Source organism: Hyperoodon ampullatus, assembly GCF_949752795.1.
Source record: "Hyperoodon ampullatus genome assembly, chromosome: 10".
NCBI lineage: Eukaryota > Metazoa > Chordata > Mammalia > Artiodactyla > Ziphiidae > Hyperoodon > Hyperoodon ampullatus.
In genome coordinates this window covers 22325045-22340623 of record NC_136923.1, presented here as the reverse complement: position 1 = coordinate 22340623, position 15579 = coordinate 22325045, and the positions used below count along the sequence as shown (strand labels likewise).

The 15579-nt window shown below is 38.0% G+C and overlaps 1 protein-coding gene across 1 annotated transcript in view; it reads left to right on the top strand.

The window, feature by feature from the left end:
• TAFA1 (TAFA chemokine like family member 1) overlaps nucleotides 1–15579 on the top strand; it is a gene marked incomplete at both ends in the record, with an annotated part of 553857 nt that overhangs the window by 538137 nt on the left and 141 nt on the right. The window contains one exon of the mRNA XM_079712262.1: nucleotides 10123–10247. Within this exon, the coding sequence (XP_079568388.1) occupies nucleotides 10123–10247 (125 nt within the window). The remainder of the gene's footprint in view (nucleotides 1–10122; nucleotides 10248–15579) is intronic.

Below are 15579 nucleotides of genomic sequence, written 5' to 3'. Positions count from 1 at the left end.
AGAGATTGGAACAAAATGGGGGGAGGGGGGTGGAAGTGGGGATGGTGGAAGACATGGTTGAAGAAATAGGCGGGACCGAGTAACTTGGGTCTCTGTAGGCCAATTGTAAAGAGTTTATTCTAAGTGATGGAAACCATTGGAGAGTTTTAAGAGATGAATGATAGGAAATCATTTGCATTTTAAAAGATCACTCTGGATACTATGTAAGGAATAATCATAGAGAAAGTCTAGGAAAAACATACCCAAATGTAGCAATTTACCTCTGCCTAATGCAATTGTGTTTATTTTCCTTTTTCTAATTATCCGTATGCTTTGAATTTTAGAAAAGAATATATATTACTTTTAAAATTGGGGAGGAAAAATGGGAAGTTTTCTATGGTAGGCAAAAATAAGAACATCAAAATGTTTTTTTTTTGTTTTGTTTTGTTTTTGTTTTGTTTTGTTTGCGGTACGCGGGCCTCTCACTGTTGCGGCCTCTCCCGTTGCGGAGCACAGGCTCCGAACGCGCAGGCTCAGCGGCCATGACTCACGGGCCCAGCCGCTCCGCGGCATGTGGGATCTTCCCGGACCGGGGCACGAACCCGTGTCCCCTAGCATCGGCAGGCGGACTTTCAACCACTGCACTACCAGGGAAGCCCTCAAAATGTTTTTGTCCTAACGAAATTACACTTACTATCTACTGTAAACTTCAGGGTTCGTCATTAACACAGAATGTTAAATTTGAGAATACAAGGGATGTACAGTAGGAAATTTGTCTAATAACCATGATTCTTTGTGTTCCTTCTTAACTGTATATTTTAAATTACGTACCTACACAAACGCAAAAAAATATAGCTGAATTTAATTCTAAAATAAAACCATCAATTTAGGGAAAGCAAGACCAACATCCAGTGTTTGAAGTATAAGTGGATGCATGAATAGAGTTATCATGTACTGAAAGTGCAAAATAAGCCAGAAACTCCAGCCCTGGTGTCCAGACCACGAAGAGGAATATTATTGTTGGCAGGGATTAGGAGTGTTCCCTTAAGCTGGCAAAAAATCTGAACATTCTCTCTCACCAAGCAGACAGCTTTTTTTTCAAAGCAGTAGGAAGTGCACCCCTGCATTCTGATAAGACTGCGCATGACAAGTAAAAGATTTCTTTGTTTTGTGTTTTATCTTAAAATTCATGTGAAGTTAGCCTTTTACCTCATAGTAAATATTCTTATTTGCCTTAATATGAAAACACTTTGGTTGATTACTTGGTGGTTAAATTACTCCCTCATTATCCCATCATTACATATAGTGTTTCTCTCCCACAAGAGATTGTATGCCACTTTAGGGTAGGAACTGTGTCTCTTTTATGTCCAGCACAGTAGTTAATGAATAGCTTTTGAATGAATAAAATATAACTTTTGTCTTCAAATACCTTCAAGGAAAACTATCACTCAAGGAAATTGTACCACATTTATCTTCTGTCTTTAAGTACTGCCCGTTTCACAATCCACATCCTCACTTCCAGCCTCATCAAGATAAATTGCCTCAGTTTGAAAAGCACTAGAATAGAATTTGTAGAAGAGAAGCAGTGCTAATGAATCCTATCATCAGCTATTAATTCTATGTATGTCTCCAAAATATATTATAGATCCTACCAAGAAGTACAGTCTAATCAGTCAAAAGCAAATATATGCCTCCCAGAACTAGGATAAACTTCCATTTAAGAAAAAAAAAGAAGGCACTCACTCTCTATAAAGGTAATTGCATGAATGCATACATAGATGGATAGAGGACATACGGATAAATAACAGTAGTAGTAATTTCCATGTGTTGAGTGTAACGTTTATTAGGTATTATGCTAAGTATCTTATTTCACCTAAAATTCACGATAACCAGTTGTGATTTTTATTAACTCCAATTTTAACTCAGGAACCTGAGACGTGAACCAAAGAACTGTCTGAAGCCATTCTACCAGTAAGTGATGGAGTTAAGGTTCAAACCTGGGTCCCTCTGTTACATACCCAAGAGCTTAGAGACTTAACCATTCCCTAATCCCTCCAAACTGGATCCAATCCTTAAATGTGAGCTCACAGGAAAGAGGGAGTTTGGAATGTCTATAGGCAATATTATTCAATGCCTTTAATTTTCTGTTTGCTTTGATAAAGACAATCACACACAGGGAGTCGCTGCAGGTCTTATGAAGAAGAGCATCAGAACAGCTGTTCCAACAGCCTGTGCAAAAAGGGAAGCTGGAGAGCTGTCCCATTCCTCTAATGGAGTTCCAGCCATTGCTTTAAACTGCATGACAGGTTGCACAAAAATGAGCCTGGAAATTTGTCTTGATTGATGTACTTATAACCTACTTCTGGGAACATGAATGCAGTCATATGTTCAATCATTTAATTTATGCTCAAACTCTCATAAGTCATAGAAGCAAGCTGAGAGTTTGACATAATATTGAAAAACAATGGTGTACTCGCTAACTTTGTGAAGAATTGCCTTTTCTCTTTGGGAATGATTTCATTCTTTTGAGTAATAAAAATGATGATGCTGATGATGATAGTAATAGCTAATATTTATTAAACATTTGCTGAATGCCAGACACTCTGCTAAGTGCTTGGGATGCATCTTCTCATGTGACCCTCACAATCCTTTGATATAGGCACTACGTTTTTTTCTTTCTCTTTTTGTTTCATTTTTCATTCATTCATTTAAAATTGGCAAACCTGGCTGGAGCTACTCTATGCCATTCAAAGATGAATGCCATATGATCTGTGCCCTCAAGAAGTTCACTACCTAGTGAGTAGGCAGGCACATGAGCTAATAAGCTAATAATTAGAGTCCAGTGTGTTTAGGGTTACAGTTAATATGGTTGAGATACTGGCAACAGTGTTTCCTCAGTTGTTCCTAACATCACGTTCAGCTCTGCCCTGCTTCACAATTCTAGAGCAGGCATCCAAAAATCAAGACCTATCAGTTCTCTGTTTCAATGCAGTAGGGCTTATCGGGCATTTCAGGTGCTTGCTTCTTCCTTCTTGCATCTTGCACACCACTGCCAAATTCATCTTCCCCAACTATCCCTATAACATGTCCTCCCTTTGCTCACAGAATCTAGAATCTTCAATGACTTAACTTTCCTTAAAAAAAAGAATTAATGAAAAAAAATTTTAAGCCCAAGCATCTTGCTTTCAGAAACTTCTACAATCTTATTGAGTTCCTCTTTTCCTACTCCCCATTGTGAATTTGCTCTTCCAGTATATTAATGTATTTACTATTGGAGGAGCACTTTTTGTTCGTTTTATCTCTTTACCGTAATTCATGCCAAAATGCCAATAGTGCCTATATTGAGAAACCCTGAACTAAGTTGTAGGCTCTGAGGGAAGGGACTATGTCATGTTCATTATTTTATCACTCTCAGCAAATCAGGTAGTGCTTTGACTGTGCAAAGTACCCAATAAACATTTGCCGAACCGCAACTCAGGTGTTATCTGCTGAAATGATAAAAAGGGGACCGCAGTTCTTAGACAATATGATGTTTATTTCTATGTTTATTAAGCCATTGCTTATTTTATCTTTTTCTATTTCCATGGGAAAATTCCTCAAAGTGAACGGCAACAACCAAAGGGGGGAGAAAAAAAAAGAAACAAGATTTCTGCTCCATTTATGATTTATCACTGAAAGATGGATTGACTCTCCTTCTACAGTCTCTCTTCTGCTTGACAGCAATATGACCTGGTATAAGGGCGAAATCAAGACTCATGATTAATTTACATTCCCACCAACTGTGCAAGAGTGTTGCCTTTTCTCCACACCCTCTTCAGCATTTATTGTTTCTAGATTTATTGATGATGGCCATTCTGACCAGTGTGAGATGATATCTCATTGTAGTTTTGATTTGCATTTCTCTAATGATTAATGACGTTGAGCATTCTTTCATGTGTTTGTTGCCAATCTGTATATCTTCTTTGGAGAAATGTCTATTTAGGTCTTCTGCCCATTTTGGGATTGGATTGTTTGTTTCTTTGATATTGAGCTGCATGAGCTGCTTGTAGATTTTGGAGATTAATCCTTTGTCAGTTGCTTCATTTGCAAATATTTTCTCCCATTCTGAGGGTTGTCTTTTGGTCTTGTTTATGGTTTCCTTTGCTGTGCAAAAGCTTTGAAGTTTCATTAGGTCCCATTTGTTTATTTTGGTTTTTATTTCCATTTCTCTAGGAGGTGGGTCAAAAAGGATCTTGCTGTGATTTATGTCATAGAGTGTTCTGCCTATGTTTTCCTCTAAGAATTTGATAGTGTCTGGCCTTACATTTAGGTCTTTAATCCATTTTGAGTTTATTTTTGTGTATGGTGTTAGGGAGTGTTCTAATTTCATACTTTTGCATGTACCTGTCCAGTTTTCCCAGCACCACTTATTGAAGAGGCTGTCTTTTCTCCACTGTATATTCTTGCCTCCTTTATCAAAGATAAGGTGACCATATGTGCGTGGGTTTATCTCTGGGCTTTCTATCCTGTTCCATTGATCTATATTTCTGTTTTTGTGGCAGCACCATACTGTCTTGATTACTCTAGATTTGTACTATAGTCTGAAGTCAGGGAGCCTGATTCCTCCAGCTCCATTTTTCGTTCTCAAGATTGCTTTGGCTATTTGGGGTCTTTTGTGTTTCCATACAAATTGTGAAATTTTTTGTTCTAGTTCTGTGAAAAATGCCATTGGTAGTTTGATAGGGATTGCATTAAATTTGTAGATTGCTTTGGGTGGTAGAGTCATTTTCACAATGTTGATTCTTCCAATCCAAGAACATGGTATATCTCTCCATCTATTTGTATCCTCTTTAATTTCTTTCATCAGTGTCTTATAATTTTCTGCATACAGGTCTTTTGTTTCCTTAGGTAGGTTTATTCCTAGATATTTTATTCTTTTTGTTGCAATGGTAAATGGGAGTGTTTTCTTAATTTCACTTTCAGATTTTTTATCATTAGTGTATAGGACTGCCAGAGATTTCTGTGCATTAATTTTGTATCCTGCTACTTTACCAAATTCATTGATTAGCTCTAGTAGTTTTCTGGTAGCATCTTTAGGATTCTCTATGTATAGTATCATGTCATCTTCAAACAGTGACAGCTTTACTTCTTCTTTTCCAATTTGGATTCCTTTTATTTCTTTTTCTTCTCTGATTGCTGTGGCTAAACCTTCCAAAACTATGTTGAATAATAGTGGTGAGAGTGGGCAACCTTGTCTTCTTCCTGATCTTAGTGGAAATGGTTTCAGTTTTTCACCATTGAGGATGATGTTGGCTGTGGGTCTGTCATATATGGCCTTTATTATGTTGAGTAAAGTTCCCTCTATGCCCACTTTCTGCAGGGTTTTTATCAGCCACTATGGAGAACAGTATAGAGGTGCCTTAAAAAACTAAAAATAGAACTACCATATGACCCAGCAATCCCACTACTGGGCATATACCCTGAGAAAACCATAGTTCAAAAAGAGTCATGTACCACAATGTTCATTGCAGCTCTATTTACAATAGCCAGGACATGGAAGCAACCTAAGTGTCCATCAACAGGTGAATGGATAAAGAAGAAGTGGCACATATATACGATGGAATATTACTCATCCATAAAAGAAACAAAATTGAGTTATTTGTAGTGAGATGGATGGACCTAGAGTCTGTCATACAGAATGAAGTAAGTCAGAAAGAGAAAAACAAATACCGTATGCTAACACATATATATGGAATCTAAGGAAAAAAAAAAATCATGAAGAACCTAGGGGCAAGACGGGAATAAAGACACAGACCTACTAGAGAATGGACTTGAGGATATGGGGAGGGGGAAGGGTAAGCTGTGACAAAGTGAGAGAGTGGCATGGATATATATACACTACCAAATGTAAAATAGATAGCTAGTGGGAAGCAGCCACATAGCACAGGAAGATCAGCTAGGTGCTTTGTCACCACCTAGAGGGGTGGGATAGGGAGGGTGGGAGGGAGGGAGACGCAAGAGGGAAGAGATATGGGAACAGATGTATATGTATAACTGATTCACTTTGTTATAAGGCAGAAACTAACATACCATTGTAAAGCAATTATACTCCAATAAAGATGTTAAAAAAATAAAATAAAAAAGACTCATGATTAAAGTGCCCTTAGTGATTTTAAGAATATCTCAAGGAAAGATGAACATTCTTGAAAAAGTTGAAGATCAGATATTTTTCTGAACATGGCACACTCATAGAGAGAATCCCAGAACCCCAGCGTTAAAAGGGACTTTTAAGACCCTTTTTCATAATCACCACAGATAAGACAGAGTTAGGTTTTGCAGCTGATATTTAATTAATTCAGTTCTTCTAAGTGATAAAAGTTCTTAGAGCAGTTACGCATCTACCTCATAAGTTTCTCGTGTATTCAGAAAGTGTTCCAATGGGAATTTCTATTAAAATGCTACAACTAATGAGATCAAGCAATGTGTAGCTGAGACTAAGAAGAAACAAGTGTAATCAGCTGTCCCTTGCCCAAATTATTTTTTAAGTTAATTTTACAAGAAACTGAATTTTTTTGTTTTATGCAAGTGTTTGTGTTGATATGAAATTTATTTCCAATAATAATAGAGCAGGGATTCCCTTGTGGTGCAGTGGTTGGGAGTCCGCCTGCCAACGCAGGGGACATGGGTTCGAACCCTGGTCCATGAGGATCCCACATGCCATGGAGCAACTAAGCCTGTGCACCACAACTACTGAGCCTGTGCTCTAGAGCCCACGTGCCACAACTACTGAATCCCGCTGGCCTAGAGCCTGTGCTCTGCAACAAGAGAAGCCACCGCAATGAGAAGCACGTGCACCACAACGAAGAGTAGCCCCGGCTCGGCACAACTAGAGAAAGCCTGCACGCAGCAACAAAGAGCTAAGGCAGCCAAAAATAATAAAATAAATAAAATAGGATAAAATTTAAAAAATAGAGCAGAGAGAATTCATTCATCCACTCAGCAGGCAATGCATGTTTTTTTGGAGACCTATGAATTTTGAATACAAAACTAGAATTAGTTAGCACTATCGTGAGGGAAAACATGGATTTTGTGGTTAAGCAGGCCTGGATTCTTGCGTTAATTTCCGAACTTCCTACCTGTGTAAGCTTGGGAAAGTTACTTAACTGTTATGGGCTGTAGTTTTTTTATCTAAAAAAAATGGGTTCGTAATAATATCTACTTCATAGGGTTGCTTTGAAGACTGAGATAATACATTTAAAAGTACTTAACACAGAGACACGTAAGAAGCATTCAGAAATGTCAGTTATCATTTTTATTATTGAACTGTCCACTATAATTCAGACTATTTTAGAATTATTTTTATTTATGGTTTTATCATTATAATTATCTCTGTAAGAAAAATATTTAAAAACAACTAAATATCATTAATATTAGCTCATTTTATTAAATCTAATTGATCACTCCTTGTCCAATAATGAGAAGGTTTTCAGTAACTTCCGAATTGGGAGAAGAGGAAGCAATTTTTAGATCCTTTCTTTGTGAACTTTTTTAAAGATATTGCGGGAAATATGAGTTCATGAAAAAACTAGGATGCGAGACTATAGTTTGACCTAGGCCATAAAATAATATATATTAAGGTGACTGTGGAATGCACAAAGCAGAAACAAAATAGGTCTAATAGCATCTTTAGAAAAGCAACCCTGGAAAAATGAACTAGATTCTAATAAGCCAGAGAGTAGTGCCAAGTCATCAAACTCCATTTAGAAGAGGCAACTGTAACAGGAGTTTCTAGAGACCGTAGGCAGGTCTGGGATATTTTTATTCTTAGAAAGCTTTTTCTCTTCCCCTCCAAGCCAGTGGTCTCTATAAACTTGAATTAAAAGTCATACTTGGGTTTTGAGATGTATTCTTTTTCCTACCGTCTACATTTTCATTTAGGAGAGATTAATGCTTGAGAGAAAGAGGAGAAAGTGCTTTGTTAGCTTGCAACAAAGTAAGTCAGCTGTGCGAGGGCAGAGCAGCGAAAAGAAGATGGAACAGGGTCCTTTAGAAAGAGGCATGTGTGACCTTACCAGTGGTGGTTCATTATTTGTGTGCCCCTGTGAAAAAAGAGGGACAAATTCTAAATCACAGACCACTGGGAAAGGCAGTTTCCCCTCAGAGCTAAGGTCAGAGAGTGTCCATTCGTGATGGTTGAGATGCAGGGAAGCAATATTGAAATATTAGGTGGGCTTTAAGGGGACAAGCATGGCAATTGTGATTGGCCTGTTTGTGACTGAGCTCTAGCATGCAGGGAGCCTCAGATTGAAGGCTCTCAATAAACACTGCTAAACACTGACTTGTATCTGACGTTACTGGAAGCTTTGCCGTTTGTTTGTTTTTTTTCCCCCTTCAAAGCCACATATGTTTTTCTTGCTGTCAAAATATATGCTTCTCTATTTAGTATTGTCACCCATTAATTCACACAAATAAGGCCTCTTGACTCCTGACCAGCTGCTGCTTCTAGTCCATACCCTGATGCTGAGACCTGTTGTTAAAAAGAAAATCATTCAAAACGTTCATAATCATTTTGGACCCTGTGAAGGATTCGTGTTTTCTGTTATTAGTCTGTGTTTTACCAAAATTATCACATTGTCCTGCATAAGGATAGAACTATGTGCAAGATTTTACTTCCTCTGCTTGCCCTATCCAATGTAGTTGCATCTTCGGCGATTTGGTCTGGTCCATATATAAGGCGTGCATCACATACAGGCAAAGTTACCCTTGAAAAAAATCCTTAAATTGACTGTATAATAGAGTAGACGTGATTTTGCATATATAATCCTGCAGAATAATTTTTATTCAAAGGAAAGTTTGAGGAAGACTGTATCCTAAAGGAGGGGAAGTCTGAAATAAGAAAAGTGTAGAGGGGGAAACCTAAATGCAGGTAGATGTCCAGACATTTAAACCGTTCTGCTTCTAAGGTAGCAATCTAATCCCTTTAGTGAATGCTGGGTGGATAGAGAATTTTAATGTGCTCCTGCTTCCCTGTGGCGTGGACTCCATTTCAGTTTAAGATTAATCTTCTTTGACATTAAGAAATGTCATGTGGGTTCTTTGTTGTTGTGAGAATTAAACGTCATGATGGAGACAAGGTGGAAATGTGAGGGGTTGGGAAGGGACAAATTTTTTTTTAGATAAAGACCTAGAGTTTCAGTCCAGCGTAAAGACAGCCATTTGGAAAGTATCACAGAAGAAACACTCACAGACATTTTAAGGATTTTGCAGGAAAATGCCCAGGTGGATTTGTAAAAAAAAAAAAACTAATGCCTTGAGCAGCTTCAGAAATGACCAATGCTCGTGCAGAAAAAATTTTCACTCAGGATATTAAGATGTGGAGCTGCTTGATTTGTACTGAGTGAATCTAGTCTCCAGTTTTATAAAATCTCATTATCCAAAAAAGTGTGCTATAAATCCATCCACTAAATTCATTGCCAGCTTCCTAATGTGGTTAGCCTCAATATCACCCTGAAAAATAGGGCTATTTTATCAGAGGGTCAAGTTTTAAAAGTTCCACTCATATCCCCTTAAACCTATTGAAAGGAAACCACAGCTCATATCAAATATACTTTTGACTGTGAACAAATAGTTTCATTTATTATGACTTGTTTTTAATTTTGCAGGTTTTCTTTTATACTTTTGGTCAATTCAGTTTTTCTTTTTTGGTAAGCCTTTGATATCTCAAAGGCTGTAGGGTGGGAGATAAACCCTAATGCTGGGTGAATAAACTGGCCTTTCTGAAAACAATAGCTCAATTAGTCATTCTGAAGAACAGTTAGCCCTTTTGTCCCTTTCACTGAGAAGAAAGTACCAGGTCTTTGATCTACAAACTTAACACAAAATTTCCTCCAAAAAGTAAATGTCCCCATTCTGTATGTTTTCATCATACAAGGAGACTGTGGACAAAATGTAGCTTGATGGAACCAGATGGCATAATTATATTTGCATTTTAAGATGTTTAAGTTAAAATCTCATTCTTCTTAGTAGAGTATTCTTAGCCAATCATGAAAAGTTAAAAAGGACCTAATGTGTTTCAAAGAGCATTAACATCTGTAGAAGAACTCAGCCTGGTGCCCAGGTTGTTTGGATGAATTGCATACACACTTGTTTCCTGTCTTTGCACAGCCTCCATAGTGATTGGGAAATGGTGGTGTGAGATGGAACCTTGTCTAGAAGGAGAAGAGTGTAAGACACTCCCTGATAATTCCGGATGGATGTGCGCTACAGGCAATAAAATCAAGACCACAAGAGTAAGTTCATTTTTTTTCAAATGTCTCATGCGTGTTACGAACTGTACTGCTTGCCTTTGTGTTGTATTTACAAACAGCACCCAGAGAAACTTTGAAAAGGAGAGGAAGAAGCCTTTTCCCCAACAGAAACTATTCTTAACCATTCAGATCAGTGTCCATCCATCAAAGAGAAGTTAGAGATTGAACTTGACTTTTCCATACTGAGCAGTTTAGTGTTTCTCTTACTGAGTCATAAATAAAGCTAGGTTGCCACAGCCAAAGGAAAGAGGAGCAGTGAGGCAGTTATTTGGATTATGCATCTGATATCTATGGTGCTCAGAATGGATAATAAAATAAGGGTCTAGCCTAATTCATCCAGATGGTTTCCTGAACAGTTCTGCATTTAAGTGCAGCCATCTTCTAAAGGTTCTTTAAAGGAATTGTTTGATGCTCTTTTAGGGAGGTGAAAGAATTCTCTGATGTGAATAATCGTTTCTTACTTTGTGCGGATAAATCAGGAGTTGGCTTCAAAATATGTAACGACCTGTATGAGGCTACCCAGCCCATCAGCATTGGTGTCATGATGCTGGAGTAGGTTGAAGAGGACAGCTAGGCCAGCCGTTGACCCTATAGATACTGGTCCGTAGGAAAGTCTGGAAGTTCTGATGGGGCGTTTGGTCAGGGTACTTAAGACAGTAACGATTTATTGACCAGTACAAAAGTATATCAATATTTTAAGAGCCAGTATGGTGATATGTACATGTACCACATGAATATCAGCCCTGTTATGTGTGTATGTGTTTTAAGTTTTGGGTATTTTTTAAAACAAGCTTCACCATCTACAAATTCCAATTTGTTGAACTTGCAGACTTCCAAAAGGGTGACCCAAATTTAAAAGGGCATCTCTGATTCCAGCCCCTGTGTTATGAGTCTTACCTTGGTCTTTCTTCTCAGAATTGTCTTTTCACGAAATAAAATTGGTTCTTGCATCTTTGTGATGCAGAAAACATAACACCATGAGAAAATTTTTTTATATATATCAAATAAGTGGAGACACTGTGTGTCAAATTTAGTTGCCTGTATTAACCACATTAGCCAGTAAATGGCTATACCTCCCTGGCTTGCACCCAGGAGGGATGCCTGAACCATCCTAGCTTGCTAACATGAAATCGTATGCTCTCAGAAGCTCTGCCTGGATTATCGTATTTCATTTCAATGAGACACCTACTGAAGAGAGTATTTGAAAATGAGCCCAGCTCCTGATGCTTACCCCAAAAATCATCTTAATTAGTTGGTAGAGTATGGATTTCAGGTCTCCCTTTGGTTACATTTTACCTGAAGATGACTTTACCAAATAATTTGAAGATACCCTCACAAGTTAGTTTTAAGCTACTCTGAATTTTGGCCAGTATGATTGGAATCCAGTCACCATTGTTGTAAACACATTGCTGACATATCCTCTGCCCCATCTCCATTTCCTATTCCAAATGATAACCAATCACTCTTTATTGATGGTGAGCCCTGTTTTAATAGTACCTTCAGACTTGAAAGTCCGTAAAGAGCAATAATGCAAATCAAAACATTTCAGGATTTAGATATGTGAAATTCCAAGAATACCAACAAGGAGACTCTTTGGCAGATAGAAAATAAAGGAACAAAACACAGAAATTGTTAGTGCTACTTATTTGTGACCCACGTCACTTTTTTTGATTTGGCCTTTGTAGAGTCTATTTTAAAACCATCAGGCCTGTTGTAATACATCCTGGACATTCTCCGGCATCACCAAAGTATGGTGTGGAATCCAATCATGGTAACAGAGGCTGGTACACACTGTGTTCACTACGTCCCTGGGGGCGCTGAGCACAGTCCACACAGCTGAATGTATAAGAGAAATAAGTCACCCTTACAGACAGGTTAAAAGCAGAGGATGTACCTGTTCTGATGTGTGCATCCATTTCAGGAAAGGAAATAAGAGAGTCCTCTACAGCCATGTGCGTGGCACATAAGTCAACTAAGGATTCTCAAGACTGTCTTTAGAGGCAGAAGAAGACACTAGAAAAAGCTGAATTTTTTAAAGAAATTTGGGTTAAGAAAACCCAAACAGTACACTGACTTACATTTTCTCCTCCCTTCCTTACAAGAAATTCACAATGAAATAAGCACTTTTCAATACAAAAGACACCAATTAAGTCCAGATGATACATACAGGAGCTCCATTCTGTATAAATAGCCAACACCAGTCCTTAGATCATATGCTCCACAAATAGGTTTTATATGAATTTTTCTAGTATGCCCTGTGTATTTTTCCCCATCAGAGTATAAATATGCCTACACACTTCAAATGTTGACTCTAGCAGTTTAACTTTTAAAACAGTTTAATTCACAGATGTATTTTAATTACGAATCATATGTTTTCATTGTTCTTTAAGAGGTAATTTTAGGGTAAAAAATTCAAATTCTTATTAAAGTGAAAGGAAGAATAAAGAAAATCACCTCTTTTGTTCTTATGTGTAGGATTGATTCAAAGAGTTCTTTCTCTCAGAAAAAGGCAAAAACAAAAAACTGAAGAAACATACCCAGCTTACTAATGGCAACTGGGAATTTCCTTCACACTTATTTTTTAAAAGTAGCTTCAGTGTAAAGAAATTTGCAAGAAATATTCCTGGGACTTCATTCTTTTTCCCTATATAGTTTTTTTCTAAAACCTCCCTATTATATGGGTTACTTCCAAATTAATCATCCTGAGCGAAAATTCTCATCATTCTTTGAAATGTAGATAAACAAAAGATGGTTCAAAATGTGGTCTCATTTACATTTTTATGATGTTCATTTTTTAAGGAGGGTGGAGAGTAGAAATTCAGTGTTTCATTTAAACAACCAGACACCCCAGAATGTGGACTAGCCAGGGTAACAGGCCACAATCTTAAGGAAAACCTTGGGGAAATTGGATCTGGGTGACAATAAATCTTAGAAGAAAGGAGAAAAGATAAGTAGAATTAAGCAAAGGCTTCCATTTCAGGAGATTCGGAAGAATAAATCATAGGGAAAGAGGAAGCTTCCTGAATGCCACCCTACAGAGAGAAAGTAGTCATGCTTGAGACATGTTCCAAAAACCCAGCCTGGGGTACAATAAAACTGGTAACAGGTATCTTCTGGGGAGAAGCTTAGTACATTTGGGTGAAGTTTCTTGGCTAAATTTTAACCCTGTTCCTGCTTGATCATTGCTTCGGTTGTTTTATTAAATTGCTTTGTTGGGAGTTTGTAGCAAGACTAACCTACCTAAATATTGACTAGAGAATTTTTTCTGATTGTTTTAGATGCCTATTAGTTTATCTCTTTTCTTTAAACTGATATATCAAAAACATAAGTTTGAAAGGTGGGGAGGCTATATTCCATGCATTCAGGAACAAATCTAATACCCTGTGTATTCAGGAACAATGACTTCATTTAGAAAGCTAGACTTCCCCTGAGAAGAAATAAGTTGTTTGATGATGGTGTAATAATTTTTAGGTAAAAGGTGAACACTGGTTGTTTGGGGACAGGAAGAGGAGGGGAATAAAATGAGGAGAAAACCAAAGTCACTTGGGAAGGAAAATTAGCAGATTAAAACACCAGAACATAATCTGATCTAATACCTGGGGAAATATCAAGCAACCTTGGATTTCCTTCAATCCAATATGTCAATGTCTTTCACACTAGAGAGGAAATCAACAGTTACTGCACAATGTAGAGTCAAGTTTCATTTCCTAAAAGAGTAAGTTGCAGACCTCAGATTACACACCTAACCACAAGAGCCGTCTTGTCAGATTTGGTGTTCTCTGTGACTAGCCCAACACAATTCACCACAATCATTTGTCCGCAGCCCCTGGGATCATCCTCCTAATGCCGACTCTAACTTTACATATCTCCACCCATTCTAATCACCCTGATTTTTTTTTTATATTACTGAAGGGTAAGGTACCAGTTTTGACATATTCTAGCTTCTTCCCTCAAAATTCCACCAGGTCTGAAATGTTCTGAGAGACTTCACCATCTTGATCTCTAGTCCATTCATTTTGCGAGAAATGCCTTTAAAAGAGAGAGAGAGATGGTGGGGGAGGAGAGAGGGGGGGGTATTTAGAGATTGCAGGAAAGAAGAGTAAACCATCTTCTTAAAGAATAAACTATGCTATCACAATTGCCCCTGGATCCAAGTGCGCCCATTCATTTCTTTAATAAATAATATTAAGCCTCTGTTATCTAAAATTAAAGTCTTGGGAATGTGATGGTGGACATGACACGGCCCCTGGTCTTCTGTGGAGGCTAGGGCCTAAGGTTTGGTGGGATGGGGGAGGAGGAGGGTCAGTACAGATAAAAGAAAGGCAATTCCAGTTCAGTTTTGGAAATGTCACTTTCTCCCTACTTTCGGTAAAAAAGAAGACAGTGAAACAAAATGTGATAAACACCACTGGACTGTAGGAAACCAAGGTTTGGAAGGATCTGTTATTTATATGGAAGAATAAAAAAATGTGTGAAGACTTCTCATACATTCAGCCCCTGGTCCAACCAACTTTTGAATGCAAATGTGTGTGGTGTATGACTGTTCCTACCTAATCCTGAAAGCTTTAAATGGACTTCACTCCTGGCCTCAGAATACTCAATTTGTAAGCTATAAAAAATTAAGAGATGATGAAGAAAAATGCCTTAAGTCCTAAAACGCTTCAACTCTATTAGAACCATCATTCATTCATGCTCTAAACCAGTGATTCTTCGTGCATGCATCCTTCTGAATATAAGAGTCTTTGGGACCATATTTGAATGGATTACATGGCATCAATAGTTATAGGAGTATGCCCTTGATTGCCCTTGAACACCATGTCATTGTTTGAGTGGAACAGTTTCTCACCTTGCAAAGGTCTCTTACGTTCCTCAACAAACGTGATCTGACCTTGGCAATGAGTTCACCTCATGCCACCCCTTTGCATCTTACAAGAGACCAACATGAGAAGGCCATGGAATTTCCTACTCATGAAATTCTCATCAGACAGACATAGGAATGACTACGTAATGTGCAGGAAGAACCCAGTGCAAAATGAGAACACAGGGGCCCTTGTTCAAAAATTACTAATAATTTCAAGATGGCAACTGCTGGTCATTAAACCAAGTGAGGGGCCCTTTTCGACAAAGGGCTCCCTGCAACTAAATTGCATGCCCACGAACCCAGTCCTGGATAGGCATTGCTCCAAGAGTCTGTCTCCTCAATTGTGGCAAAATTAATATAATGAATTGATAAAAAAAAATACAGTGGCCTGTCCATAAGCTTTGATCACCATTTGAGAACTACTGCTCTAGACTTGAACATTTTTTACTTTAG